The sequence below is a fragment of the Cyprinodon tularosa genome, unplaced genomic scaffold, assembly GCF_016077235.1.
Source record: "Cyprinodon tularosa strain WSP-4 unplaced genomic scaffold, ASM1607723v1 ctg76, whole genome shotgun sequence".
In the NCBI taxonomy this organism is placed as follows: domain Eukaryota; kingdom Metazoa; phylum Chordata; class Actinopteri; order Cyprinodontiformes; family Cyprinodontidae; genus Cyprinodon; species Cyprinodon tularosa.
In genome coordinates this window covers 2,667,643-2,692,470 of record NW_024039518.1, presented here as the reverse complement: position 1 = coordinate 2,692,470, position 24,828 = coordinate 2,667,643, and the positions used below count along the sequence as shown (strand labels likewise).

Below are 24,828 nucleotides of genomic sequence, written 5' to 3'. Positions count from 1 at the left end.
GATGTTTAAAAATATTTATTTCCATATTACCCACAATAAAGCGGTAGTTCCTAGTTAATAGAGTGCACCTGCATTTAAGGCATTAGGATGGTGTTTTTTGCATTTGCTCAAAAGGATGCTGTAAGGCTCCGTGGTTGATGATCAGCGCTGATGCTCTGATGCGGGAATCTCTCTTCTCCCTGTTTTGTTTCAGCCTCCGGAGCACAGGTGCACTGCTGCTCTCTCCAGCCCAGGGACCGTCACCTGCTGCTGGGACACGCTGCCGCCCTGGTTGGGGATCTAACCAAGAGATCAGCACATATTTAGGTTAGGCACGAATCCAAAGAATGAGAACTACAGGATGCAATGGAACAGATGTGTTAGGATAAAGAGGTTTGGTCTGGTTTAGGTATCATAGCCGGGATGTGCAAGGAGCTCTTGATTCTAACCTTTTTAAATAAAGAGTGTTTGTGTATGGTACTTATTTTCTGAAAGGTCAAATACTTTTACTCGTCTGCGGATTAAATAATTTAAAAACATGCCTGGATTATACGATGTCTTTAAATCCAGTTGGATCCCTTTAACTTTCTCACAGTTTGTCATTTACTGACCACAAACCTCAATCTGTTTTAATGTGATTTTGTCTCACAGATCAACACAATGAAGCTGAAACTAAAGCTAAAGGAAAGCAATACATATCTTTTATATTTTTTTTGCCAAAACAACAACAACAACAAAAATTGGCACACATTGTATGCAGCTCCCTTCAACTACCCTTCACATAAATCTGGTCTTCGAGGTGCATCACCACCAGCTTTGAACTCTACAGACTGATTTTTTTTTTTTGCTTGTCTTTCTTTGAAAAATAGTTCAAGAATAGTTTGTTTGGATGAAGAACCTTTGTAAGCATTAATCTTGGATTCTTGCAGCAGATGTTGTAGTTTTGCCATTTTTCTTAGCCTACCACACCTTTTCAAACTTATAAACTGTTTCTTTTTATTCCACCTCATATCATGTGCTGATTTTCATTTATCCAAATACAATCTACTGTATTTAGTGGTGGTAATAAGGTAGAATGTGTATAATTTCATATATAGAGAACAGTAAAAGCCATTGTACCGTAGGTTTGAGCTGGGGACACATGGTCCTGATTTTCTCCCATCGCTTTTCTTCTTCTCTGGAGGACCAGCTGCAGCTCGGCCTGCCCAACATTCCTGCCGATCCCCCTTTTGGAGGGAACCCTGCGAAGGTGCTGGCGTTTAATGTTGTCCTAAAATAAGAAAGAGCAAAAATTATATGACAAAAATCAAAAGAGAAAATACCACGGAAGGAATCAGGAAAGCCTTTTGTGTATTACCAGCATTCCCTTTAATTCCAGGACTGCTGACTTCCTGTTTTCACTCCTCTGGTCCTGGAAAAAGATATCGAATTTTGAAAAAAAAGAAACTAATAAATAATAATAATAATAATGATAATAAATAATAGTAATAATAAAAGGGAAATATTTTCCATTGCTAACCCTCCATGAGCTGTCTTCGTCCTGTGAGCAGAGAAGATACAATTAAATAAAATTAGTCCTCTTTAAAGAAGCTTCATATCTAAGTATCTAAAGCATAAAACAAGCATTCACTTTTTACCTGGATTTTTTGTACAGGCCTCAGGATAATACCTTTCTTTATTCTGTCCATCATCTCGTCCACTGCCTTTGCCTTTATGTCCTTCAGTGGCTCTGGCTCTAAAAGAAATTCATGTGACACATGTTGCATCATGTAAAAGATCAACCAAGATGTCTCTTTTAGCATCAAACGATAAACTGAGTCTGTGTTTTCTACCTTATATTAGAAATACATCATAGAGTACATAAAAATGACAACTCACTGCTGGTATCAACGACACTGCCTCCTTGCTTCCTGCTCCTGATGAAGTCCCGTAAGCTATATAGAGATGAGGGGAAAGACAGTTGAGTGGAAACCTTACTGCCATGCATTGCTGCACTTAAACAAACAGGAGTGTCAGGAGTGTCAGAAGTGTCAGAGAGGAGAATGTTGGCCAGGATAACATCCATGCTGGAAAATTCTGCACATCCCCTTCATGATGTGCTGGTCGCCAACAGAAGCACCTTCAGTCAGAGACTCATTTCATCACGCTGCACCACAGAGCGCCACAGGAAGTCATTCCTGGCTGCGGCCATCAAACTGTATAATTCATCCCTCTGACAGTCCTTTCATCTCATTAGTTATTTTTTTTTTTTTCATTACTTCAATATGCGCAATAACGCGATCATGTGCAATAATTATAATTTGGTACTAAGCAGCACTGTAAATCATAAATACTTTCATCTGTACAAACTGTGATCCTTATCTTACTTTATTATTATCCTTATCTTATTTGATTCTTTCTTATCTTATTTTATTCTTATATCTTTTTTGTACTTCCAATCTAATTTTTCTCTCTTCTGTTAATGGTCGCACTGCAAGAAAATTATTTCCCACAAGGGATTAATAAAATAATTCTGATTCTGATTATCAAACACACCCTGTTGCCAAAAGTATTCGCCTTCTTACTTCACAGATATGAACTTCCATGACATTCCATTACTAATCCATAGGGTTTAGCATGATTTCAGCCCATCCTTATATAACAGTTTTAATGTTTCTTGGAAGGCTTTCCACAGGGATAAGCAGTGTGTTTGATGGGGATTTTGTGACTATTTTCCCAGAAATGCACTGGTTCTTACAGTTTACATTCATGTTAGTGATGAAAAGGCCTGGATGCAACTGCTCAACTATGGTAACCCTCCCAGTAGGCTTTGTTCTAGAGCCAAATTCTAATTACTCTTGAAAAAAGTAGAGGATCTCCTCATTTTAAGGGTTTTAAAGGGGGAAAAACATTTTTTAATGTATTGAATTGGAAGGGAGAGGTTTTAAATTTAGATTAACATACTTGATAACAGGAGTAGCTTGGGGTGGAGGCAGTGGAGGTGGTGGTGGTGGTGGGGGTGGTGGAGCAGCATTACTCTCTTCCTTCAGTTCATTCTCTTTCTCCTCCTTGTTCATCGTTTCCTGTAGCCGTTTCACTACAGGAAGGACAACAGAATGATATTGACCTTTTATATCATGAAGCATCTGTTCAAAATCACAGATTAAGTAGAAGAAGAAGACCCTTCAGTCCAATAGGACTAAGATTTAAATATGCAGTGAAGGGACAAGAGATGGAAATATGTTTTGGCCAAAGTATTTCGTAATGTCTTTCCAATTTGCTTTTTTATAATCTGTTAAAACTGTAATGATTTGGATGGATGGATGGATGGATGGATGGATGGATGGATGGATGGATGGATGGATGGATGGATGGATGGATGGATGGATGGATGGATGGATGGATGGATGGATGGATGGATGGATGGATGGATGGATGGATGGATGGATGGATGGATGGATGGATGGATGTTTTACAGTCTTCTTTAAAGGAGGCAAGTCTGTGTTTCATAAAGACACAATATAATAAAGCACCAATATTCATGTGACTGGAGCCTCAAAGACCAAACAATAAATAGAATAAGTTTTTTGTTTTTTTGTTATTTTATTGGAAATATACATTTACAAGCCACATCGGGCTATAAGCCGCTATCTACTGAACTGTCTCCCACTAAACCTGTAGGTAGAGCTCTACAGTAAATATAGCCCCTAGACCAGGGGTCTTCAACTTTTTCCAGGCCAAGGATGGAGCGGGGACCCCCTAATTATATATATTGTATGAAATTGTTTTACATCAAACCGGCCCTATAGTCACTCTATTACATATGGAGTAATGTAACGAAAGTAATTAAAGTAAAGTATTTCTGATTCTGATTCCTCATTGATTGGACAGGTGTTGTGGATGAAACGGTGCACAGCTTGAAAGAGCTCCTGTGTGTCGCTGAATTTGAGCATTGATGACTGAAAGATATCTTCTGCCTCCATTTATCCATTTATTATACTGTGTTGTATACATTTAATTTGTATTTAAAGACATTTCAATTAGTGGAAAAAATTGAAGGGGGGGAAATATAAAAAAAGTCTAATCAACCAAAACTTTCACGACCCCCATTCAGTACCTCCGTGAACCCCCTGTTGAAGACCTTCGCCCTGGAGTAGGGACAGAGAAGAAAGGTAGCTCTCGTTAGCTTGATTGGTGAGAGCAATAAAAGCTTCTAATGAACGATGGGGCTTCGTCAGCTTTTTACTTCAACTCTACAGAAGTTGAGCACAGCCTCCTCATTGGTTCGACAGCTTAAGCCGGGCTTACGTTGTACGAATTTTTTGCACTTTTTGGGTCGATTTTGCTGTCATGCAACAATTTTTCGATCGGGCTGACTGTCATCCTCATCGCGCATTGTACGTCGTGTAGTGTACAGGGGTTATCGAGGGGTAATTAGCCTCACATGACCACCTGCCGATCAGGAATCGTAAGGTCGGGAAAAAAAGCAAACAGGTTTAAAATTAAGTCGGCCGTTGTAAGGTTGCATCAGAGCATCAGGCCACACAGTCGAAGAACATGCATCTTGAACTTTGAGCTTTTAAACTTGTACAGTTTGAGCTGTACCTGTATGCAACGTCTGAAAATATCGCACAGTGTATGCTCGGCTTAAAATGCAAAAAATAAATGTATAAATGTGTGAATTCTGAACATTTGTTCTCCGTCATGCCTGCTGCTAGCATGTGCTTTCTTTAAATGGAAATTAGCCTCTTCTCTGATTTCCTCTGACTTCCGCCACCTGGTGGTTACGAAAAATCTACATAAAACCTGCACCTTCGTACAAGCTTCATGGTTCAAAGCGTAGGAGGAAAAAGTAGCGGCTTATAGTCCGGAAAGTAATTGTTGCCGGTAATGTTGCAAGCAGTTGATACCTTCTTCATTCAGCTCTGTAACTGATGCATTGGCCTGAGACAGCTGACTCTCCAAAGTCTTCCTCTCCTCCTCACTCTTTTTCAGCTTCTCTTTCAGCTCCTGCAGCTCACTGTTGTCCACCTCGGCACCTTTATTCTCCTTTTCCTTTGCACAAATAAAAAGCAAACTGATGTATGAATGAAAACATAACTAAGTTCATCGTTTATTCATATTTATGCACTTGTCCCTGCACACACACCTGGACCTGGTAGTACTGCTGAATGCTGCCCAGGCTTGTGCGGATTTGGTGGATTTGGTTCAGCGCCTGCTGCAGCTGAAGGTGCATATCTCCCTCCGAGCTACACGGCTCCATCACACTAGGTAGCTGGGCCACCTTCTGCTCCACCAACATCTGATGAGACAAGCCAAAATCTGAATTCACCTCTAACACTTTCAACAAATCCGTGTAATCAAGTGCTTTGAAGGAAATAGAAAAGAAATGCATCTGCTACAATGAACCACCATTAGAGGGAAATGAAGGGAACTGAATTGCTGGTTGTAAAATTTTTCTCCCCAGGAGGCTGTCACGAAGCAGGGAAAATGTTTTCAAACCATGTGTTTGACTGAACAATGACTTGTGGGTCGTCATTACTCATCGGCTTCAGCATAGAGAAGAAACAAGTAAACAAGATGGTTTTCCTGTGAGACAAAGCATCATTGTTCTTCCATTATGAGGAAACAATTCTGGCTTTGCCTCAATTCACTCAGAAATTGTTTTCTCTCTGTTAATTGTGACAGATGAATGCACCAGTTGTAGTTAATAGCTAAGAAATCAAAACACAAATAAACCCCTTGTTCTTTTAAAGAAATTCTGTCAAGTGCTTTTATACATACTCTATACATAATACATATTGCTGCAATGTGGTCCTCACATTGAACTGGCATTAAAGGCAAATTAGAAGAAAGTAACCAATGTCATAAGATATATATATATTTTTTTTAAATGGTATAGTGACCTAATTTAGATTTAAGCCATCCAATATAGTTTTGTTTTGAGTTTTTTTGGCCATCTGGTGCATGTCACCACTGTTTGATTAAGTACTTTAAAATTAATTAATATTTGCAGGCCAATATTTACAATGTGAGATAAGATGTGCTGCTTTTCTTTGAGCTATGTATTTATGTTCTAATGTTTTAGTCACCTTTGCTAATAGCAAGCAGTTAATGCCAAATTGATCCAGCATCAGTGGTAGTAACCCTCACTGATAGCTTCTTAGCTTCATCTTAGGAGGGCTGATTTTGATGAGGAAACAATGACTGCTTTCCCAGAAACAGTGCTTTAGCTACTTTTTAGGAAATGCAATGGTTATTCTAAGCAGATGATATAAATAACACATCAACATTTAGGGACCTTAAAGGTAAAGAGGATGATCTTTTATTTCTGGGTGGATCATCTAAATAAGTGGTACTCCTAATTGTCAGTCATTCTGGTGATATGTTAACGAAAGGCTGTCCTACGTGCTCATTCCGTTACCTTTCTTTTTCTGTGCATGCGCACTTTCAGGTATATATGTGTGATGAGCTACGGTTTCAGACAGTCATTGAAGCTCACCTTCTCATTGTGGTTTCTTTGAAAAGATCTTAAAGGAATAGTACACCCAAAACATGATTAGCCTTCGTTTTCTACTCACCCCCATGCTGAACAACACTCTGGAGTACTTTTTTGATATCTCAAATACATCTGGAGATCTGGGAGGCTTCTTGCTGTCTGCTGACATTCAAATAATGGAGGTCTATGGTGACCGAGACAGAAAGGTCCATAAAAGTCCACAAAAAACGTGTCAATATTCCTCCATACTGCTCGTCCAATGTATTCCAAGTGTCCTGAGTGGGTAGCATCCAGAATTTACTCGAAACGAAGTCATTTAGAATGTTTTTAGAGCATAAACAGTAGTGTATAGGATTTCCTGAAAGCGCGCACATGCGCGCTCACGACGCTACGGAAGCCGGCAGACCAACCAGATGAAAGTGCGCATTCAGTGTCTGCTCTGCCAATAATGCAAGCGTAGAAGAAGAAATGTGCTGTTTACCTGTGCAAAGAAAGAAACAACGAAAGAAAAATGTCTGAGGACTTCAGTGTTGAGGAAGAGCATGAGTTCTTTGCCGAGCTGAATGCGCTGGTTTGGTGTGCCGGCTTCCGTAGCGTCGTGAGCGCGCATGTGCGCGCTTTCAGGAAATCCTATACACTACTGTTTATGCCCTAAAAACATTCTAAATGACTTCGTTTCGAGTAAATTCTGGATGCTACCCACTCAGGACACTTGGAATACATTGGACGAGCAGTATGGAGGAATATTGACACGTTTTTTGTGGACTTTTACGGACCTTTCTGTCTCGGTCACCATAGACCTCCATTATTTGAATGTCAGCAGACAGCAAGAAGCCTCCCAGATCTCCAGATGCATTTGAGATATCAAAAAAGTACTCCAGAGTGTTGTTCAGCATGGGGATGAGTAGAAAATCAAGGCTAATCATGTTTTGGGTGTACTATTCCTTTAAGAGAGAAAGTGTCTAAAGTGGTGTATAAGAAAAGAAAGGCCTCAGAAGAGGCAGATATATCCCAGAATATGCAAAGGAGAGCTCACCTAGCCTAAGCCTAACCAGACAGCGGCGACTAATAACAAAGACCGCCTGCACCATAAAGTGAACTCAGTTAACTGAGTTCACCATAAAGTCCACTATATAGCCCCCCCTCTATATAGTGATTGAGGGATTTAGGGGATAGGGTGGACATTTGGATACAGTAAGCTTGTATGAGCAATGAGAACAGAAACTTTTAAACAGAGCGTGCACGAGGAGAAATGGGCTCGTGCATGCTCTCGCACACGTTTAATAGGCGTTCCCTTTCGGGAGTGGGTACAGGGTTGCGCATGAGCATTTTTTTTAATTGGCGAAGGCAGGTCTTTTAAAAAATTCACGAAAATTAAGGTATAAATGAACTTTTTGATCAACTTTACTCAACCCTAACCCTAAATTTTGACATTTTCCCAAATAGTTTTTAATACTTTTAACATCCATCTCTGTTTTCAAGTAAAATTTTACACATTTTGTTCAATTTATTCCAATTGTTCAGTGTAATTTATGAAAACGAGTTGCAAAATACATTTTTAGATTTTCAACTGAATTTCTAAATACTATTTTAGATTTACAGCTGACTTAAAAATATTTTTATTGAATTTGGATTGACGTTAACAAAAACAAAAAAATTATGTGTTGATAATAAACCGGTGTGGTAAGCCATGTTTTTTCCAACTCGACAAAAACTGTAATAAATGATCTGCTTTGGGTGGCCATACCAACCATTAGAGAAATGCCAAACAGATTAAGCAAACCTTACTACCTGCATGCAGACACCTTGGCACATGTGCAGTCTGAATTAGTGGTGGCTCCTTTCAAAATAGAGATTGTTGTTGAGTTTTAAAGTACACAGTTTTGAAATGTAACTCTCTAACTTCCAATCAAAAATAAACTCCCTGATATTAATTAAATAATTTCAAATGTTAATCTACCATGAGTCTGGATAATCTTTAGGTTACACATATTAGTATATTGCTAAGAACCAGTAATAAAAAACAACTATATAATATATGTCATTGTTATCTATTTATTTATTTTTAAAATGTGACAGTTTAAATCATCATTCAGTTATGTTGACATTGAGGTAAATTTTCAAAAGGGAATCCCAAGAAGCGCAATGCTTAAGGACAGGGACCCACAATTCAAATATACTAAAAAAGTAAATATAGTAAAAGCAAAAGCAGAATCACAAGGAAAGCAGAAATTACAACAGGAGCCACATAACAAACAAACAAAAAAAAGCAACAAACAGGGCAGAAATCAAAAGCCTACCCTCATCCACCCAACCCCACCAAACAAGATCATATTATAGATGGAGCCTAATAAATGTATCCGTCTGTAAACATACTATCACTCAAATCAGATTTTCATAATTGTTATTTAAGATATTTCATGCATTCAGGACCAGACCAAAAAATGTGTCCAAAGTCAGGGTTTTTAAGCGTAAAAGGTTTTTCAAATGTATAAAGAGAGTGGGATTCTTTTATAGAACTATCAATGGCATGTCATAGAATTTGTTTCTTTAATGCTTATATATAGAAATTAGTTGTTTATTTCTTATACGATTACTTAATGCTGTCATTGACTGGTTGGGTTCTTTGTAGTGTTGCATCGATGCCATATTTTGGCCCCGATATCGATACCCGATACCTGGCTGTGCAGTATTGGCCGATATCGTTACTGTAACGATACCATCTGTTTGAAATTGATGTGTGTGTGTATATATGAAGAACTGCATACTACTGGAATGTAAAATAATTGCCATCAAGGCATTGTCCAGCTGCTGCCTACCTTTGTGAAGCAGGAAAAAGACTAATACAAACTGAATCCAGTAGAACTTTTTATGGCCTACCTGGAATGGGCGATAATAGTTGAATAAACTTTGGCTATTGGTATCGGTGACCTATTTGTTGGTACTCACCTATACTGATACCATCATTTTAGTGCTGGATCAGGGCCCCGCCCGATACTATTATCAGTATCGTTACAACACTAGTTTTTATTGGGATCACATTTTGGTTTTAAAGAATGTGCCAAATAATTTTTTTATTATTACTAGCTAATTACTGGCCAGAAAAAAATGGTTCAATACATTTTTTTGAAATTAAAAAACTTTCTCCTTAAAATTCTGTTTCCCTTTGTTTCTTTCTATTCTCTTTCTTTGGTTAGTAATTGAAACTGTTCTTAAAATTAAATATATATCATTCAGTGATGGTTTAAAAGTTGTTAAAAGCAACAAAACCAACGTATGGAGACCAAGCGCATAAAAAACGGAACTAAACACATCCACTCGCTGTCACTCCAATCAGTTAAGTGACCATTTTTATAAGTACATAATTGAAAAACAGGAAGTGTGCGGAGAAAAGGGTTTTCATTTCTGCGTTTTTAGCATGAGAACAAACTGAAGCTGCAGATTTGGTGAGGTCTCCATCAGCAACGTGCTAGTCTTTACGTTGCAAATTGCACCACTCCGATCTTTGGTCCCCCTTCAGAGGAGAGCAATTTTCACACAGCAATTAGCACAGTTATTTCATACGTACACACACACCCCAACACAAAGAGACAAAGACACACACACACACACACACACACACACAAAAAAGCTCCAAATTGTTTCCTGTTTTGAGGATCCACATCATTATACCACCACGCATGGCGGGGAGGAGGTGTGAATGGTTGTTGTTTTCAAAACACATGAAAACAGACAAATAGCAGTGCATACAAGAGGCATTCAGCACAGGGAGGGGGTCTTTTACCCTGAACTGAGAGTAAAGGGGCTGAATTGTGTAAGGAGTTGGGGGTCCCTTTCACAGGTAAGGACCCCTGCAAGGCAGCCCATTGTGTGCCTGTCCGGTAAATGGAGGACACGGCTCACAAAGACGACAATTGCTATATGCTCGCCAAAACATAAAGGTGTCAGGCGAAGACAGGTTGTGCTTAAAGGCCGCTATTCTCCTCCAGCAGCAGTGATGAGCGCTAATTATGGGGAGGGGAGGGGCAAAATGGGAGGGGAAGGGGAAAGAGATGTTTTGAAAGAAAAAAAAAAGCCTTTATTAAAGGAGCAGCTGGGATAAGAAAAACTGTGCTCAGTGTGTGTGTTTGTTTGGGATTTCAAGAGAATTGATGTTTTCTCTATTTGTGTGTTTTTTATGTGTGTTTGTGTGGATGCCAAGCCTTGTTTAGAGAGCAGAAATCTGATGGTTGGTGTGAAAATGGAGAGCCCCCCCACCCTGCACCCACCACCTCTGTTGACCTGTCACCTCTGTTATACTCTGACACCAAGGCAGTGTGTTATAGTATACACGTATCTCTGTCCCTTTTCTCACCGCGGCCACCCGAAGGTCAGCGGCAACACCCCCTCTGCCTTCCTGTGGCACGACCTGTCACCCTCAGCGTCCCCAGGTGCAAATGTGTGACAGAAATATTTCTGCGTGAAGATGAAAACACACACACAGACACACAGACACACCTGGTGGGCGAAGACTTCGGCATGTTGCCGCAGGCCCTGCTCCAGCTCCAGCTTCTGAGACATCTCTGTGAACTCCTCGGTGACAAGCTGGGAGACTAGGCATGCACAGGAGAAAGAAATGAGAAAAACTGAGCATGAACACAGGAACACCAATTCATGACATTCATCCTGGTTATCCCACCCCAAGAAATTAAACTGTTTAGTACAAAGGATAAATTTCCCCTTTAAATCTAACTTTGAAGGAGCGTATTGACTATTTATTTCAGTTCTTGTGACCTTGTGGTGCCCTGTTCACTTCTCATTTTCTGCCTCAGTTGTTTCAGCACCTTAGATCCTGTGCTTGTGCTGGTTTGCCTGAGTCAATTGGTTAGACCAGGCCTTAAAGATAAGACACTCCTCCAAGTTCATCAGTCATCTTTGACGTTGATGACAAGGTGAAAGAAGCTAAGATGACCTATGAAGACATCGAAATGCAGCTGTAGTTACTTGATGTTACCCTGTGCAAATTATTATATCTATCATTCATATGCATGTACATGCTGTGGTAAACTTTGTAAGGTACCAAACAACAAGTGTGAACGTGAGAGGATATGTTTTTAACCAAAGTTGCTATAATTTTTGTACTGAAATTATTCTACCCATCACCACATAAACACAGACTATTAGACTTAGACAGATGTATTTGTCATTTTGTTTACACAAGTGTAAAACAAAAAGAAATTTCTTTTAGAACAGCTCTCTGGACAATTTAATTTTTTTTTAAGTGCAGCCTTGAAAAAAAGTAAAAAAAAAATACATATATAAAAACAGTAATATAAACATAAGACTTTTAGTGTGAAAGTCAGGTCTTAATTTCAAACAAATTATGATTTTGTTTACAGTGGGTAAAAAGCTTTTGAAGCTAACAAACATAAAATTATTTAAAAGTATTGTGGATATCTTATTTCTGCTTAAAATCATCTTATCTGCTGGTCATCCCGTATGCCAATGTTTGTCATTTAACGCCATTGTGTTTGCTCGTTCCTGTTTAGCTTTCGCTTTCTGCCCATGCACACTTCTACTTTATATACTGTACATCCAATGAGCTTTGGTAAATTAACACTTGGCAAATGTAAAATGGTGTAATGTAAATACCTCGTTTCATTGAGATTGTGCCTTGGAACTGCATGTACAGACTGCAAACAGAGCAATGCATAAGATAAACAAGGCTTGCACTCGCTGAAGAGAGCCCCATGGTTGCTAAGTGCTCCTCCTGAGGAGTGCGAGAACAAGCAGGATGGTCCTGCAGATGTATTCAAAAAGTGACTTTTGTTTTTCTTAACTACATTTCTGGAAAAATGTCCACTATATCTTTAACCAGACAAAATGAAGTCGGTAGGAAGGTCTTAAAAAAAAACATATCCTGCCCAGTTCGATAAAAATTGATGGTTAGATGAGAAACAATTTTATTGGCACCTTAAAGTCTAGTAGAGGGTTAGAAAGCTATTTCTACAGATTTACTACTATAGTGAGTGTGGTTATCAGTATATTGAGAAAACAGGTTGAACCTTCCCAAGAGTGGACAGCCATTGAAATGAATCTAAGAGGGCAACACCTCAATCTAGAATACGGTGACCAGATGTCCCCGATTTCCAGGGACAGTCCCCGTTTTGGACCACCTGTCCCCGGCTAAAGCTGTCTCCGGAAGTGTCCCAGATCTTACAGTTTTGTGAATGAGGAGGAAATGTTGCATGTAGACAGACAGCTATTACGGTAGAAAGAGCGCTTAAGAATGTTGCACGCAGAAAGCCTACAGCCTCCGAGGTTCCTCCCATCTTGGTCCGCTCCGACTTCCTCGGGGCTCAAGGAGAGCATGCACGACTTTATTATTATTATTATTATTATTATTATTATTATTATTAAATTCATAGGTGCAAACCATGCGGATATTAATTTTATGAATAATTAAAACTCACCATTAGCATCCGTCACACGTTTCTGCCCAAACATTTATTTTTTGTTGTGCGTCTTTGTAATAGGGATAATTAAGACCGTACAAAATTGGTTTGTTCTCTACCTCCAAAATCAGCATCTCTTCATCCATGCCTGAGATAATAAATTTTTTTGAAGTTGTGAGATGCACTCTTGAAAGTTGTGACTGGATTTAATGAAACTTTTAAACCTCTTAGTATAAAATAAATATTTTGATCGAGATGAGAAATTTGCTTCATGGTGTTTTGAAGTGCATCCAATAATTTTAGTTTTTGGGGAATATATAAGAATTATGCTGTAATTTTTTTGTTGTATTATGTCTGTTTTAAATTAGTGTAAGATTGATAGAAGAGAAAGAAGAACAGGAGTCTGATAGAAAGAAGATTGAATGAGAGCGGAAGAAAAATCTACTTAGAAGAGTAAAACAGAGAGCAGGTACAAGTCAGCTACAAATAGAAGATGGAGAGGGAAGAATACAGAGAATACTCAATGACTCGATGACACTAATAAACACTATCAATTGATTTATTTTAAATCTTAGGAAATGGGAAATGCACATTCCTGGATATTACACTTGATTTTTGTTGTTTGAATATGAATAAATATGTAAAAAAAAAAAAAAAAAAAAAAAAGGGTGAAAGCATCACTGTCCCCGTTTCCTATTTTAATTCTGATTATGTCTTTCTTTTTATCTTTTTATGGATGTGTCCCCTGATTTGATTTCAGAACTCTGGTCACCTTATTCTAGAGGTCACCAAAGAACCAAGGGGACAACCTAAAACACAGACCTCACCTGCCTTACTTAGTTAAAACTTGTGTGTTGGTGTTTGGCTTCGATAAAAACCCGCCAGAAAACCTGAAGTTTGAGAGTGTCTCGTTTATTTTTCGTATGGTCATTCTCTTATATTAACATCAATTCAAAATAGTTGCTAACATTAGCCTGCCTAGCTGTCATCTCTCCCACCTCTATTCATCTAAAAGGGGGAATATCTTAAAGGACCTGCAACAGAGCTGTTGTGTAACAGACTGGGAAGAAATGGTAAATAATCAATTAAAAACTGCAAATTTTCCTAATGCTACGTCCTATAAACACACATACACAATGTCTTGTTTGTGAGAAAGAAAAGGGGAATGAAAAAGGGTCAGAATTAGCTCTGTTAAATTTAGTTTCTCTTAAAATTGATTAAAAAAAATTCATTTAAAGTCAACTTCAGAGGGATTGCATAAACAAAATACCAGGTTAGGTTTCTTTAATATCTGCGTTGTAGCATTTAAGAATGAATGTGGGAAAACCAAGCAAAAAATACTTAAATTTAAAAAGCATCCCAGTCCCCATTTCTTAAGCCAAAACCGAGCTGTGAATTACAGATCCTGGCGATTTAAATGATGAACATCTTTTTGACCTTGCTCCTTATTTTATTTCACAATTAGTTGCTAAATACTTAATGATGATTCCTGAAAACAGAAATATGCTAGCCTGTCAGTTTCTAGCAATAACACGGGCACACATGGTTTTAGATAAAGTTTTGAATTTTATCTAATATTAGGACTGAGACTGAGCTTGATGTTTAAGACTCTTACTTTACCAGTGTCTTCTTTATTTAATTTCTATCATTTTATAGAGCACAGTGATTTTTTTAAGGACATATTATACACTGACTTTATGTTTTGCAAATAATAGACGACAAAGATTAGAGACATGATATGAATAAGAGGACTTTACCTCTTTTGATTTTACCCATGGTCTTAGCCTGCTTGCTCATTGTCCTCAGAATGGCCTCCTTCTCTTCAACCTCCACAACGAGCTGAAAAAAAAAACTTCACTGTTAAGGCTCTCTTAGTACCTTGCACTCTCTTTTGTGTCTCAAATCGTTCACAAAAAACAAATTTCAAACACTTCTTTGGTTGTTTTATTTATGAATTTGCAATCACAACTCAGTACCTTATTCTTTAAAGATGCATCTACATAACCTTTAATAGTGAAACTGAAGATATAAAATGTTCATACAGAGGTCAAATTTTATCCCCATGTGGGACAGTCCCAAACAGATGGCGACCTATCAGCTAAAAGAGCCCATCATTACATAAAGACAATCATATGCAAACACCGTTACACAGTGGTATTTATTAACAGTACCTGCTCTCTGAGCTGGGCCTGCTCTCTGGTCAGTTCCTCCACCTGAAGCTCCAGCTGTAGCTTCTCAGCCAGCAGGCCGTCCAACGACTCCTGTAGTGCTAACACAAACCCAGAGACAGATGTCCTCCATTATTTTCTCATAGCAATGTATACATTATTTGTCTCAAAAGGTGGGTGGTTACTAGTTACATTTAATACGTTCTTGTAGGTTCAAGAGGTACTTTTAGAAGTAGTTTTACAGCATTGCATTTTTTACTTGAGTAAAAAATTAAAATATAGTAAAGTATCACTAGTCTTGTGTATAATGCATGGTTAGTTCATCAATTGTGGGTAACTTCACTTAATGAAAATCAGCTTGATTTAAACAGATATGCACCATTAAGAGTCAAAAATTCTTGTGTGTATTCTTCTAGGCTTATTGGTTGGACATGTAGTATGGAGGTTGAGTTAAAATACATTAAACAAATTACTGTAATTTAACCTGTTCTACATACTGTAACTATCAATTTTGTAAGTTTTATAACTCAAAACATTTATTTTGAAGAGTGCTCATTAAACCCACATTTTATTGTGCAATTACTGGTCATTGTATACTGGTATTTATTTTACCATATTTTGAACATCTCTTAATAATTTCTTCAATTTTTAGATAATTTTGTAAAACATTAATTCAGTTGTTTTGATTAGTGTAATAAGTTGATAAATCTGTAATAATTTCTTTAAAGGGAATTTTTTACTTTTACTGGAGTAAAAACATAACGAAGTAGTGCTACTCTTACTCTTAGCACAAGTATTCTCAGCATTAATTGTACACATAGTACAATAATCTGCTATAAGATTTGAGTCCTTGTTTTACTTACATGTGATTTATGTAATGATTCTGCACGTTTTGGTTCTATTTAAGTTTTGTTTGTGAGTTTTCATTTACACTTAGATTCATGTCATTCTGTGTTTTCTACCTAGGTGGTTTCATTTCCATTTTGTGTCATTCTAGTTGTTTTCTGGTTTTATTTGAATTCTTATGAATTTCTTGTTAACTCTGTGTTGTCCCCTTGTGTCAGACTACTTCCCTCTAGCTCTCTTCTAGTTCCTTCTATCCACACCTGCTCACAATCTGTTGATTACTCCATTCTGTGTTCTGCTTGGCATTTATACTCCTTCTCTGCAGTTACTGTTTGCTGGTTTCCCTTAATTTATGTTTTCACCTTTTTTCTAGTTCCTGTGTTCCTCTATCGGATTTATGCTTCTGTTGCCATCATCCCTTATTAAATCTGAAAGAAACCACCTCAGCCTCTGTCTCTGCATTTGGGTCCTCTAACAACCTCCCCACAATCTGATAATTTATCGTTATTAGCAAGACAACAAATTATAACCCTGAGAAAAATGAGACAAAACCTTCAATTTAATCTATTCAATTCAAAAATACTCAATTTATCCTAAAGTTTTACTAAATATCACTCTGATTAAACACATTCAGGAATCATGTTCTTATGTTTACATTAAAGCAACAACAGACAAGAGAATTTGCTAATGCAATAATATTGTAAATGATGCATAACAGCTAATGTTACTTAACACCTTAATTTTTTATTTAATTCGACCGTAAAGTTATTTAATATACACAAGGTTTGTAGAACATTGCATAGCAATACACAAAACCGGCGTTTGCATCTGAATTTGAGCTGAGTACTCAACATGTTGACTTCACCCATGACTCCCACTGTTTTATTTTTAAAAGTGGAGGATTTTATTTGTTTATTCACTTTTATTTGTGGTAAAATCAAATGTGTTTTAGATTTTTTTATGTCTTTCTCAGTCTAACATGCAAGTCCTATTGTACTAAATAATGAGAGTGAAACGATCTTGTGTTGATAGATTTGTCTAAGTTAATAAAAGTTTTAAGCCATTTTGACTGGCTGTAATAACAGCAGAGTAACACTGCGATATCTTTGATGTAACACTTTGCATAGAGGATTGTGAGATCAACATGTCTGACTCATACAGCGGCCACATAGAAACTAATGAAGCAGGAAAATGAAGGGTCACACTGGACATCCTTCCTCAATATAACAACTCAATCACAAACATATATGTATTTAAAATTCAGCTGTTTAACAATGTTTTCTACTTTTATGTTAACAATAGAGGGAAATGCATAAAAAAACATCTGTGCTTTGCTGAATATTGATTCTGAACAGAGCCTTAATTTGCAGTCAATCATTAAAGCTGCAGATGTCTTTTCTCTTTAGCTAATTTAGTTTTTTTTAATAATACCCAGATTCAATCAGAGGGTTTTAAATTGTCTACAGTCGCTTTTTAGAAAGAAACAGAAGTGCTTTAACTGTGAACCACATTAAATCAAGGCTCGAGCAACTAACCTGTGATCTTAGCTTGACTTTCAAGCAGTAAGTTGTCCTCGCTCTTACTTTCCCCACAATCAACCACATCGCCCTCAACCACTGGTTCAGTCTCTGGGTCAAAGGTCACAGTAATCAGGTCCTCTGGCAGGTTGGAGATCAGTGGCATCAGCATTTGGCTCTTCCTTTTCAGAGCTTTGTTCTCTTTGGTAACCTGTGCAACAGAGGATATGATGGTGAGATGTGAAGAATGATGCAGCTTGATACTATTAGTTTGAATAGATTTCTAGAAATAAAGACAGTGAAACAAAGAGTTACTTCGAGAGCCAAAGCTTCAGCGTTCTCCCTACAGGAGCGTTCCACCTGGAATTGGATCTCCAACATATTCATCTCCTTCAGGAGGTGATTCGAAACTGATTAAGGGGGAAAAAATAGATTTTTCAGTCATTAATGTTCCAAAACTGAAGAAGCAGAAACATTTAAATTATAAAAAAATTGGACTTAGCTCATTTTAAACATTTTGCATGATACTGACCGATCCACAGTGCCTCACAAGTATTCATACATTCTATTAGATTTAAAGTTTTTTTTTAACGAAAACCTGTGTTTTAACGCGAGGAACCAGAGCTGGCTTATTCGAGAAAGAGTGTCTGGCATGTCTTAGACGTGTCCCTGCATCAATAGAGCAGAATAAAAATGCTGAATCACATCCATATTTATTTTATTCAGGTGTATTCAACAGAGGGGACACAAAAAGATATACAAGGCATCAGCCACTGAGGGCTGATTTGTTGAAATAGCCATGATTCCCCAACACAAGCCTACAGGTTTTTGATACTTTAATAATAAAGCATAATTAAAACTGTAAAAGAGGAAAACCAAAAGAAGAGATAGATAGATTGGTGAAAGTGAAACAAAAGTTTGTTTTCAGTTTCTTTATGAATTAGTCACAAATCAAAAATGAAATGCAGTAAGTAGAGTCATGTCTCTTGCACTAAGTATATTTCGCCCTTCTTTTAAGTGGGTAAGACAATTTTTTCAACGGAATAAGAGGATTCATATTTAGAATTTAAAAAAAATTATTTCAAGTGCAAAAAATTATTCTCTTAATTCAAGGAATAAAATAATCAATTTGCAGATCATATTAGTTATCTGCTTAAATTAAGGGCTAATACACTTATTTTAAGATGCTGTTAATTACTTTTAGATCTTTTTTTTTCCCAGTGCATTCACTCCAGCAATTTGGCTTTTTTTTCAAAGGAAGGAGGCTGTTGCTAACATCAAGCCTTGACAAGTTGTCAGTAGGTCATCATAAGCCATGTGGGAACAACGCAAAGGTGTGAAAGACAGAGGACTGGCCAGATGAAACCAAAGATAAAGTTATTAACGCTCACATGAAACATTATCTGTAAGGGAAAACCGACAACCGAGGACACCATGATCAAAATAAGACAGTGGTGGAAACATCATCAGAATCAGACATACTTTAATAATCCCAGAGGGAATTACTTTTGTTACACGCTTCAGATATACAAACATTTTTATTTATATATATAACACAAACCACACAAAATAATATACAAATATACACATATTACTATATATATATATATATATATATATATATATATATATATATATATATATATATATATATGTATATATATATATATATATATATATATATATCATACTAAGGATATTCCTTTTCCCGGCAGTGAGAGAGAAACTGTCTGGTACTGATGGCAGGATGGATTGAGCTAAGTACAGAATAATACGGAAGGAACCCAGATAGTCTAAGAAAGAGACATGTGACTGTGGTGGACAAGAAAAGCAAATATTCATCCAGAGCTGCTGTGTGTCGTGACATGCTGCTCTGGGTTTTTGATTCTGTTTAGGTTTTCACTTTGGGTTTTCTGTTAGGGTTTGGTTTATGGTATTTTATGTTTGCTGTTAACAATTCTATGATATTTATCTTAAATTAACTTCGGTCCCTACCCTTATCCTCTAGCTTCCCCTTGGTCATTCTTTATTTTCTAGTCATGATCTTATTCCCCTTTAGCTTCATTTAAGTTGTTTCTAGTTTTAGTTAAGCTTTGTTTACTGTTTTTTGCCCCACTCCTCCCCCCTTAGCCGCTTCTGTCCACACCTGCTCCCAATTAGCTAATTACTCCACTCTCCCTTATATTCCCTGCAGTTCTTCATTGCTGGATTCTCTTCTCGATCACCTGCATGCATTCTCCTGAGTGTCTGACTGTTTTGGTTCCTGAGTTGCTTGTTGTTGATTGGATTTATGCTTCTGTTGCCACCAGTCTCATTATATCTGCAAGAAGCGACCTCAGGTTCCTTCGTCTCTGCGTTTGGGTTCACTACAAACCTCCACACATCTTGACAGTATGGGATATTTAACGTACAAAGCATTTCCATTAGACAAAAGTTTAGACCTAAATCAACAACAAAATTGGAGCCAAGACTTTAAAAAATCATGGTTGTAGATTTTAACTTTCCAATCAATCAGAGCTTTAGCTATTTTGCAAAGAGAAGTACAAATAAATTGCAGCCGCTATATTGTGTAAAGAAATGTTCCTACAAAGTATTGGAGCCTCACGTCTCTGTTTATTGAAAATCAAGCATTATTTTCCAATCACAACACAGTTATGTAACACTTTGTGTAATATAATAAAAACATATGTGAGGATTTAATATATTTTAATAACTATATTATACATTCTTAAGACACTGTAAATTTGAGTAATCTATTATAAATATATATGTATGTATACATAAAGATGAACCCACATTGGGCTAAAAGCAGAAAGCACAGTATTAATAAGCATATATCAATGAATCCGTGTTTCTGCAGTAATAGCATGCTATTCTGTCTTTGTGTTTATGTGGCACACCTCCATCAGTGGAAACAAACATGAGAGGATCATAAACTGCTGTAAATTCTCACCTTCCTCCAGCTCGGTCAGTCTCTGATTGGCTTCATCTCTCTGCTTCTCCAGGATCTCCCACTAACAATCAAATCAGAGAAAGAGAGCAAAGAAAACACATCAATCCGCTCACATCAAATTGATGCTGCTCATTTCTATTCACAATTTTTAAGGCTCCACCTGAGACGCAGAAATGATTTTGCTGTTATTAATGTAATCAAGACTGCAAACATGGACTCTGTAGTGTTCTTTGATTCTGCAATTTAGCCTCATCTTTTCCCTTCTATTTAGATGCTGTTTTAAATTCCACTAGGGTATTTGTTAAAAACACAGTAGAAATTCAGGCGTCAACCCATTTCACATATTTGAGGAGGGTGCATCTTTTCCCCCCAATGTGCTGCTGATTGTCTCTAATATACATTGTTACAGCAGTACCTGAATATCTGTCCAATCTTCAGAAGATGAGCAACTTTCCTCATCGGAGTCTGCAAGCAGAAACAAATCATTCCTCATTTTCAGACAGCAAACAGATCCGGAAACCATTTGTTGCATTTGAAAGAGAAACAGCTTTTTAATCTGTAGATACACTAAAGCTTCTCCTGTCTCTTAGGCATAACGGGAAAGGGAAGTTCTCCATGCTTTATGGCAAGATAAATAAAGGAAGTGAAATCAAAGAAAGGACTCAAAAGCATGTTTCGATTTCTGTCACGTTGGACCCAATGACAAGGAAAAGTCAATCCCTCGTTGCAGCATGTTCAAGAGCCTGAGACCTTGCCCTTGCAGCTTTGTTAATGAAATACTGCAGAATATATATATATATACTGTATATATATGGGATGTTTAAGATAATCAAGAAAGGAGAATATCTTGGTTCCATTTCATAACCACATTATATATTAAAGCAGTAGAATAAAAAACATGTTTCATTTGGTCTCCTTGATCAGAAAGGTCCAAAAGTCATGCGGTTAATTCAGATGCATCTTTTACAAGTTGTGCTTAGACACTTTTTTCCCTGTAAAAACCCTGGAGCAACCTATAATCATTTCTATTCTTTCTCTCAGTTCATTCCTGACTCTCATTGTTAAGCTCTGTTTTTTCTTTTTGTATTCCTTTGAGCAAATTTCACTCATGCATCATTTGAATTAGTTTAAAATAATGGAAATTACAATGATCCTTCCCAGGTTGATGGATTGTAACACTAGATGTCTTTATACCCTGAGAATGACTTAATACAAAAAACACTTTTTATATGGAAGTTGGTAAACTTGTTCTGATAGCTTAAATGTTTTTTTTATATGAATCTAAAAAATGAGTTTCTTACTGAAATTATACTTTTTGTATAATTTATTATCAAAGGATTCATTGTAATTTAAATGGTAGTTCAATAAAATAAGAAACTCTGATTTTGGGACTTTGCTAGATGATAAAACTGATGTTTAAAACTTTAAACAGAAAACTGAGAAAGAAAGCTTTGGAGATTGATCTTTGCAATAACATCTACTATCTAACCTCATTTTCTCATTGACTTATTGTCATTTTTTGAAACAAGATGTTTTTGTAGCCTTTAATTTTTTATAAAGTTAACTACCCTTCTTATTTTAGAACAGGAAGATGTGGAAAAAATGCCAGCAACAATAGCTGGCAAACATTTTAGAATTTTATAAGGTGTTAAAAAAATCTTTGGGAAAGTTTTTCTTGGCAGATGGGTGACTATAAAGCACTCCAGCATGTTTATTTAAAGACAGAATATGTTCATAAACCAGCTGCTCAAAACTGAAACATTTAGTGCTCCTTGGGTATATCAGTTTTCCCAGGTGAACCAAAACTTCAAAAGCTAAAGGAACTTTATATTAATATATTAAAAAATATTTAAGCAAGACTTTGCTTTTATATTTATCCTTACCTGCGAGCGTGCTGTCTTCGTCCTGTACCGACATCTTTGTTTATGCAAGAGATAAATAAACAAAAAAAATTGTGAATCTTCTCAATCCAACAGAAATAAAGCCTGTCTTCAAGCAGCCTTAAACAAGCAGCCAGTTTATATTGAAACTACCAGGCGGTATTCCTGACTTAACCCTCCCCCACAGCCAAAATACAAAAATGAGGAACTTAAGCCTAACTTGCAAAAATGTATCTAAAAAAAGTTAAACTTTTGTGAAATATGTGCATAAAATTCTCTGCCAATGTAATAAATATATTTCAACCTAAACTAAGACAATTATATAAAATTGCTTTTACTGCTTTTGAGTTCAAATCTCTTATTCCATTAGCAGATGATTTAACGTTCCTATTCAAGGCATGTGCAAACATACTTATTTCATGAAAATCTTACCGTTTAGTCCACTAGTCATATTTTTAATTGAGTAATTGGATTTTTACTCTTTTTTTTTTTTGCATAGTCTGTTGCAATTACCACCAGTTTCAGAAAGTAGAAAAAGAAAGCTGTAGCTGCTTGGTGCATTAGACCTCTTAGGGACGGTTCTGTCTCCCTGCCGCAGGATCAGTGTCACTCAAGCAGCCGGAGCAAAGCAAAGGCCGCTTTCACTGCTCTATTAGCATCCGCACCGGAGTTCATGACCTGTGAAGCATGAGGCACCCATCATAGGAGCCATATTTTTGGATGAGAAGTCAGCAGATGACAAGAACTGGTGGCACCGATGATGCTGATGACACACATTCCTGCGCTGTGAATAATTTAAATGCTTCAAATTCCTGATCCCTCGCTCCTGTTTTATTTATTTCACTGCCCTGCAGGAGTTGATTTCTAATAGCATCAACAGTCCAGGTTAAGTACCGTTTGCTGTAAATTTACCTAATATGATGTAGCTTGGTTATTGCTGTCGATGAGTCTAATGTATCTGTCTGGATGGAGATTAGAACACTAAAGAATGGCATTTATAAGTGGGTTCTTTTTGGAAGACAAATTTAAGAGTTGATCATCAAAAATATTTTGTTTCATTTTGTTCAAATTGTTAATTAAATATATATATCAAATATATAATATAATTAATCTAATAAATTGGACACATAATTCTTCATAACAGGACCAACTCGATAAATGATATAATTTTTTTTTACTGCAATTAATCATACTTGTTTTAGTTATTTTTATTTATTTTTTCTAGAAATAGATCCCTAACACACCTTAGACACAGATTTCTAGCTGCAAAAAAAGAAAGAAAAAAAAACATCAGTTCTTAGAATGAACAAACTGATCATTTTGGAGTATTCTATAAGAAAAAGATAAAAATGTTATACCCCTAACCACATAATAACCTTTTAAAGTCTGACCTGGTATTTCATTTTCAAATGCCAATCACAACCTAAAAATGTTGTTATATTTCCATGTCCTAAACAGATCTTTTCTAGCTGTTTCTTTTCTTAAAAGGTAATATGTAACCATTAATCTGTTGCACCTTTATTTCCGTTGTGCAGCTGTTTGTATTTACATTAGTGAAGCTATTAATCTGTAATTACTTTCATATGTAATGCATGGTTGTGTCATTAACAAATGCCTTACACCATAAATTCCTCATTAATACTGAAAAGCTACACTGGAAGAAATCGAAATCTAAATAAGTCATTTTTTTCTTAAAATAAAGGCATTTGTTGTGAATTATTATTGGTAAGTGAGACACCTTGCCAATGGAACAAGACAGTTTACATTTAAAATTAGAAAAAACAACAGTGTTGTCTTATTTCAAGTACATTTTATCTAATTATCTTAATTTAAGAGTAAAAATTCTCCTTCCAGTGGCAAATCCTGTATTTACCCACTTTAAGAAATATTGACTTTTTCTAGATTGTTTTTGAGTTAACTTTTTTAACCTTACCTTAATGCTAAGTTTGATGCTAACTTCCTAGCTAACTTCATGTTAAAAACCACCAAATGAATGCCAAAGGTACAACAACAACAAAAAAACACAAATATAGGCTACATTTTATACATTCAGACGTTTTTATTTTTTGTTTTGTTGTCGTTTGCCCCTGTTTGTTTGAGCTTCTTGCCTAACAGGACAAACAGACATTAGAGTAACTTTGTCCGTATCCAGGCCAGCATTAACCCCATGCATGTACCTACTTATTGTGTGTTAAATCTTATATACTGCCTCAATATTATCAGTACAATTTGTCAATGAACTCTTGTGTATTGTTATTGATATGTTCTTCATCATAATGAACCATTATGAGAACAAACATGTTATTATCTTGTTTTTAGTGGGGAGTGGCGGCCTAGTGGTTAGGGCATAGTGCTAGGAATCCAGAGGTTCTGGGTTCAAGCCCCACTCCCACACACTCCCACCCTGGGTCCCTGAGCAAAGACCCTTAACCCCCCATGGCAATGAGGTAAATTTCTCCAATGTGAGATCAATAAAGCTCAATTATTATTATGTTTCTGAGTTAAAATGGAACCTCTATATTGTGCTTATATATGTTTCACTGCACATGAAAAGTTTTTTGTATTTTTTATCT

At 36.7% G+C, this 24,828-nt stretch overlaps 1 protein-coding gene across 1 annotated transcript; it reads right to left on the bottom strand.

Annotated features, from left to right (window-relative positions):
- Positions 1-22,414, bottom strand: shtn2 (shootin 2). Its single transcript, XM_038270355.1, has 17 exons — positions 22,259-22,414; positions 20,791-20,840; positions 20,376-20,436; positions 17,738-17,832; positions 17,441-17,633; positions 15,063-15,160; positions 14,649-14,730; positions 10,955-11,049; positions 5,108-5,260; positions 4,869-5,013; positions 2,923-3,055; positions 1,858-1,913; positions 1,617-1,714; positions 1,499-1,519; positions 1,337-1,390; positions 1,099-1,249; positions 1-279 (listed from the first exon to the last, which is right to left on the bottom strand). The coding sequence occupies exons 1-17, from the start codon at positions 22,290-22,292 to the stop codon at positions 83-85; spliced, it is 1,716 nt and encodes a 571-aa protein (XP_038126283.1). The 5' UTR covers positions 22,293-22,414; the 3' UTR covers positions 1-82.
- Between the last annotated feature and the right edge of the window lie 2,414 nt (positions 22,415-24,828).

Coding starts and splice junctions, on each gene's coding strand:
- shtn2 (XM_038270355.1), bottom strand. CDS start 22,292: ATGTCGGTACAGGACGAAGACAGCACGCTCGCAG. Junction 15,161..17,440: donor AAGTCAAGCTAAGATCACAG/GTTAGTTGCTCG, acceptor GGTTTGTGTTAG/CACTACAGGAGTCGTTGGAC. Junction 5,014..5,107: donor AGCAGTACTACCAGGTCCAG/GTGTGTGTGCAG, acceptor ATTTGTGCAAAG/GAAAAGGAGAATAAAGGTGC.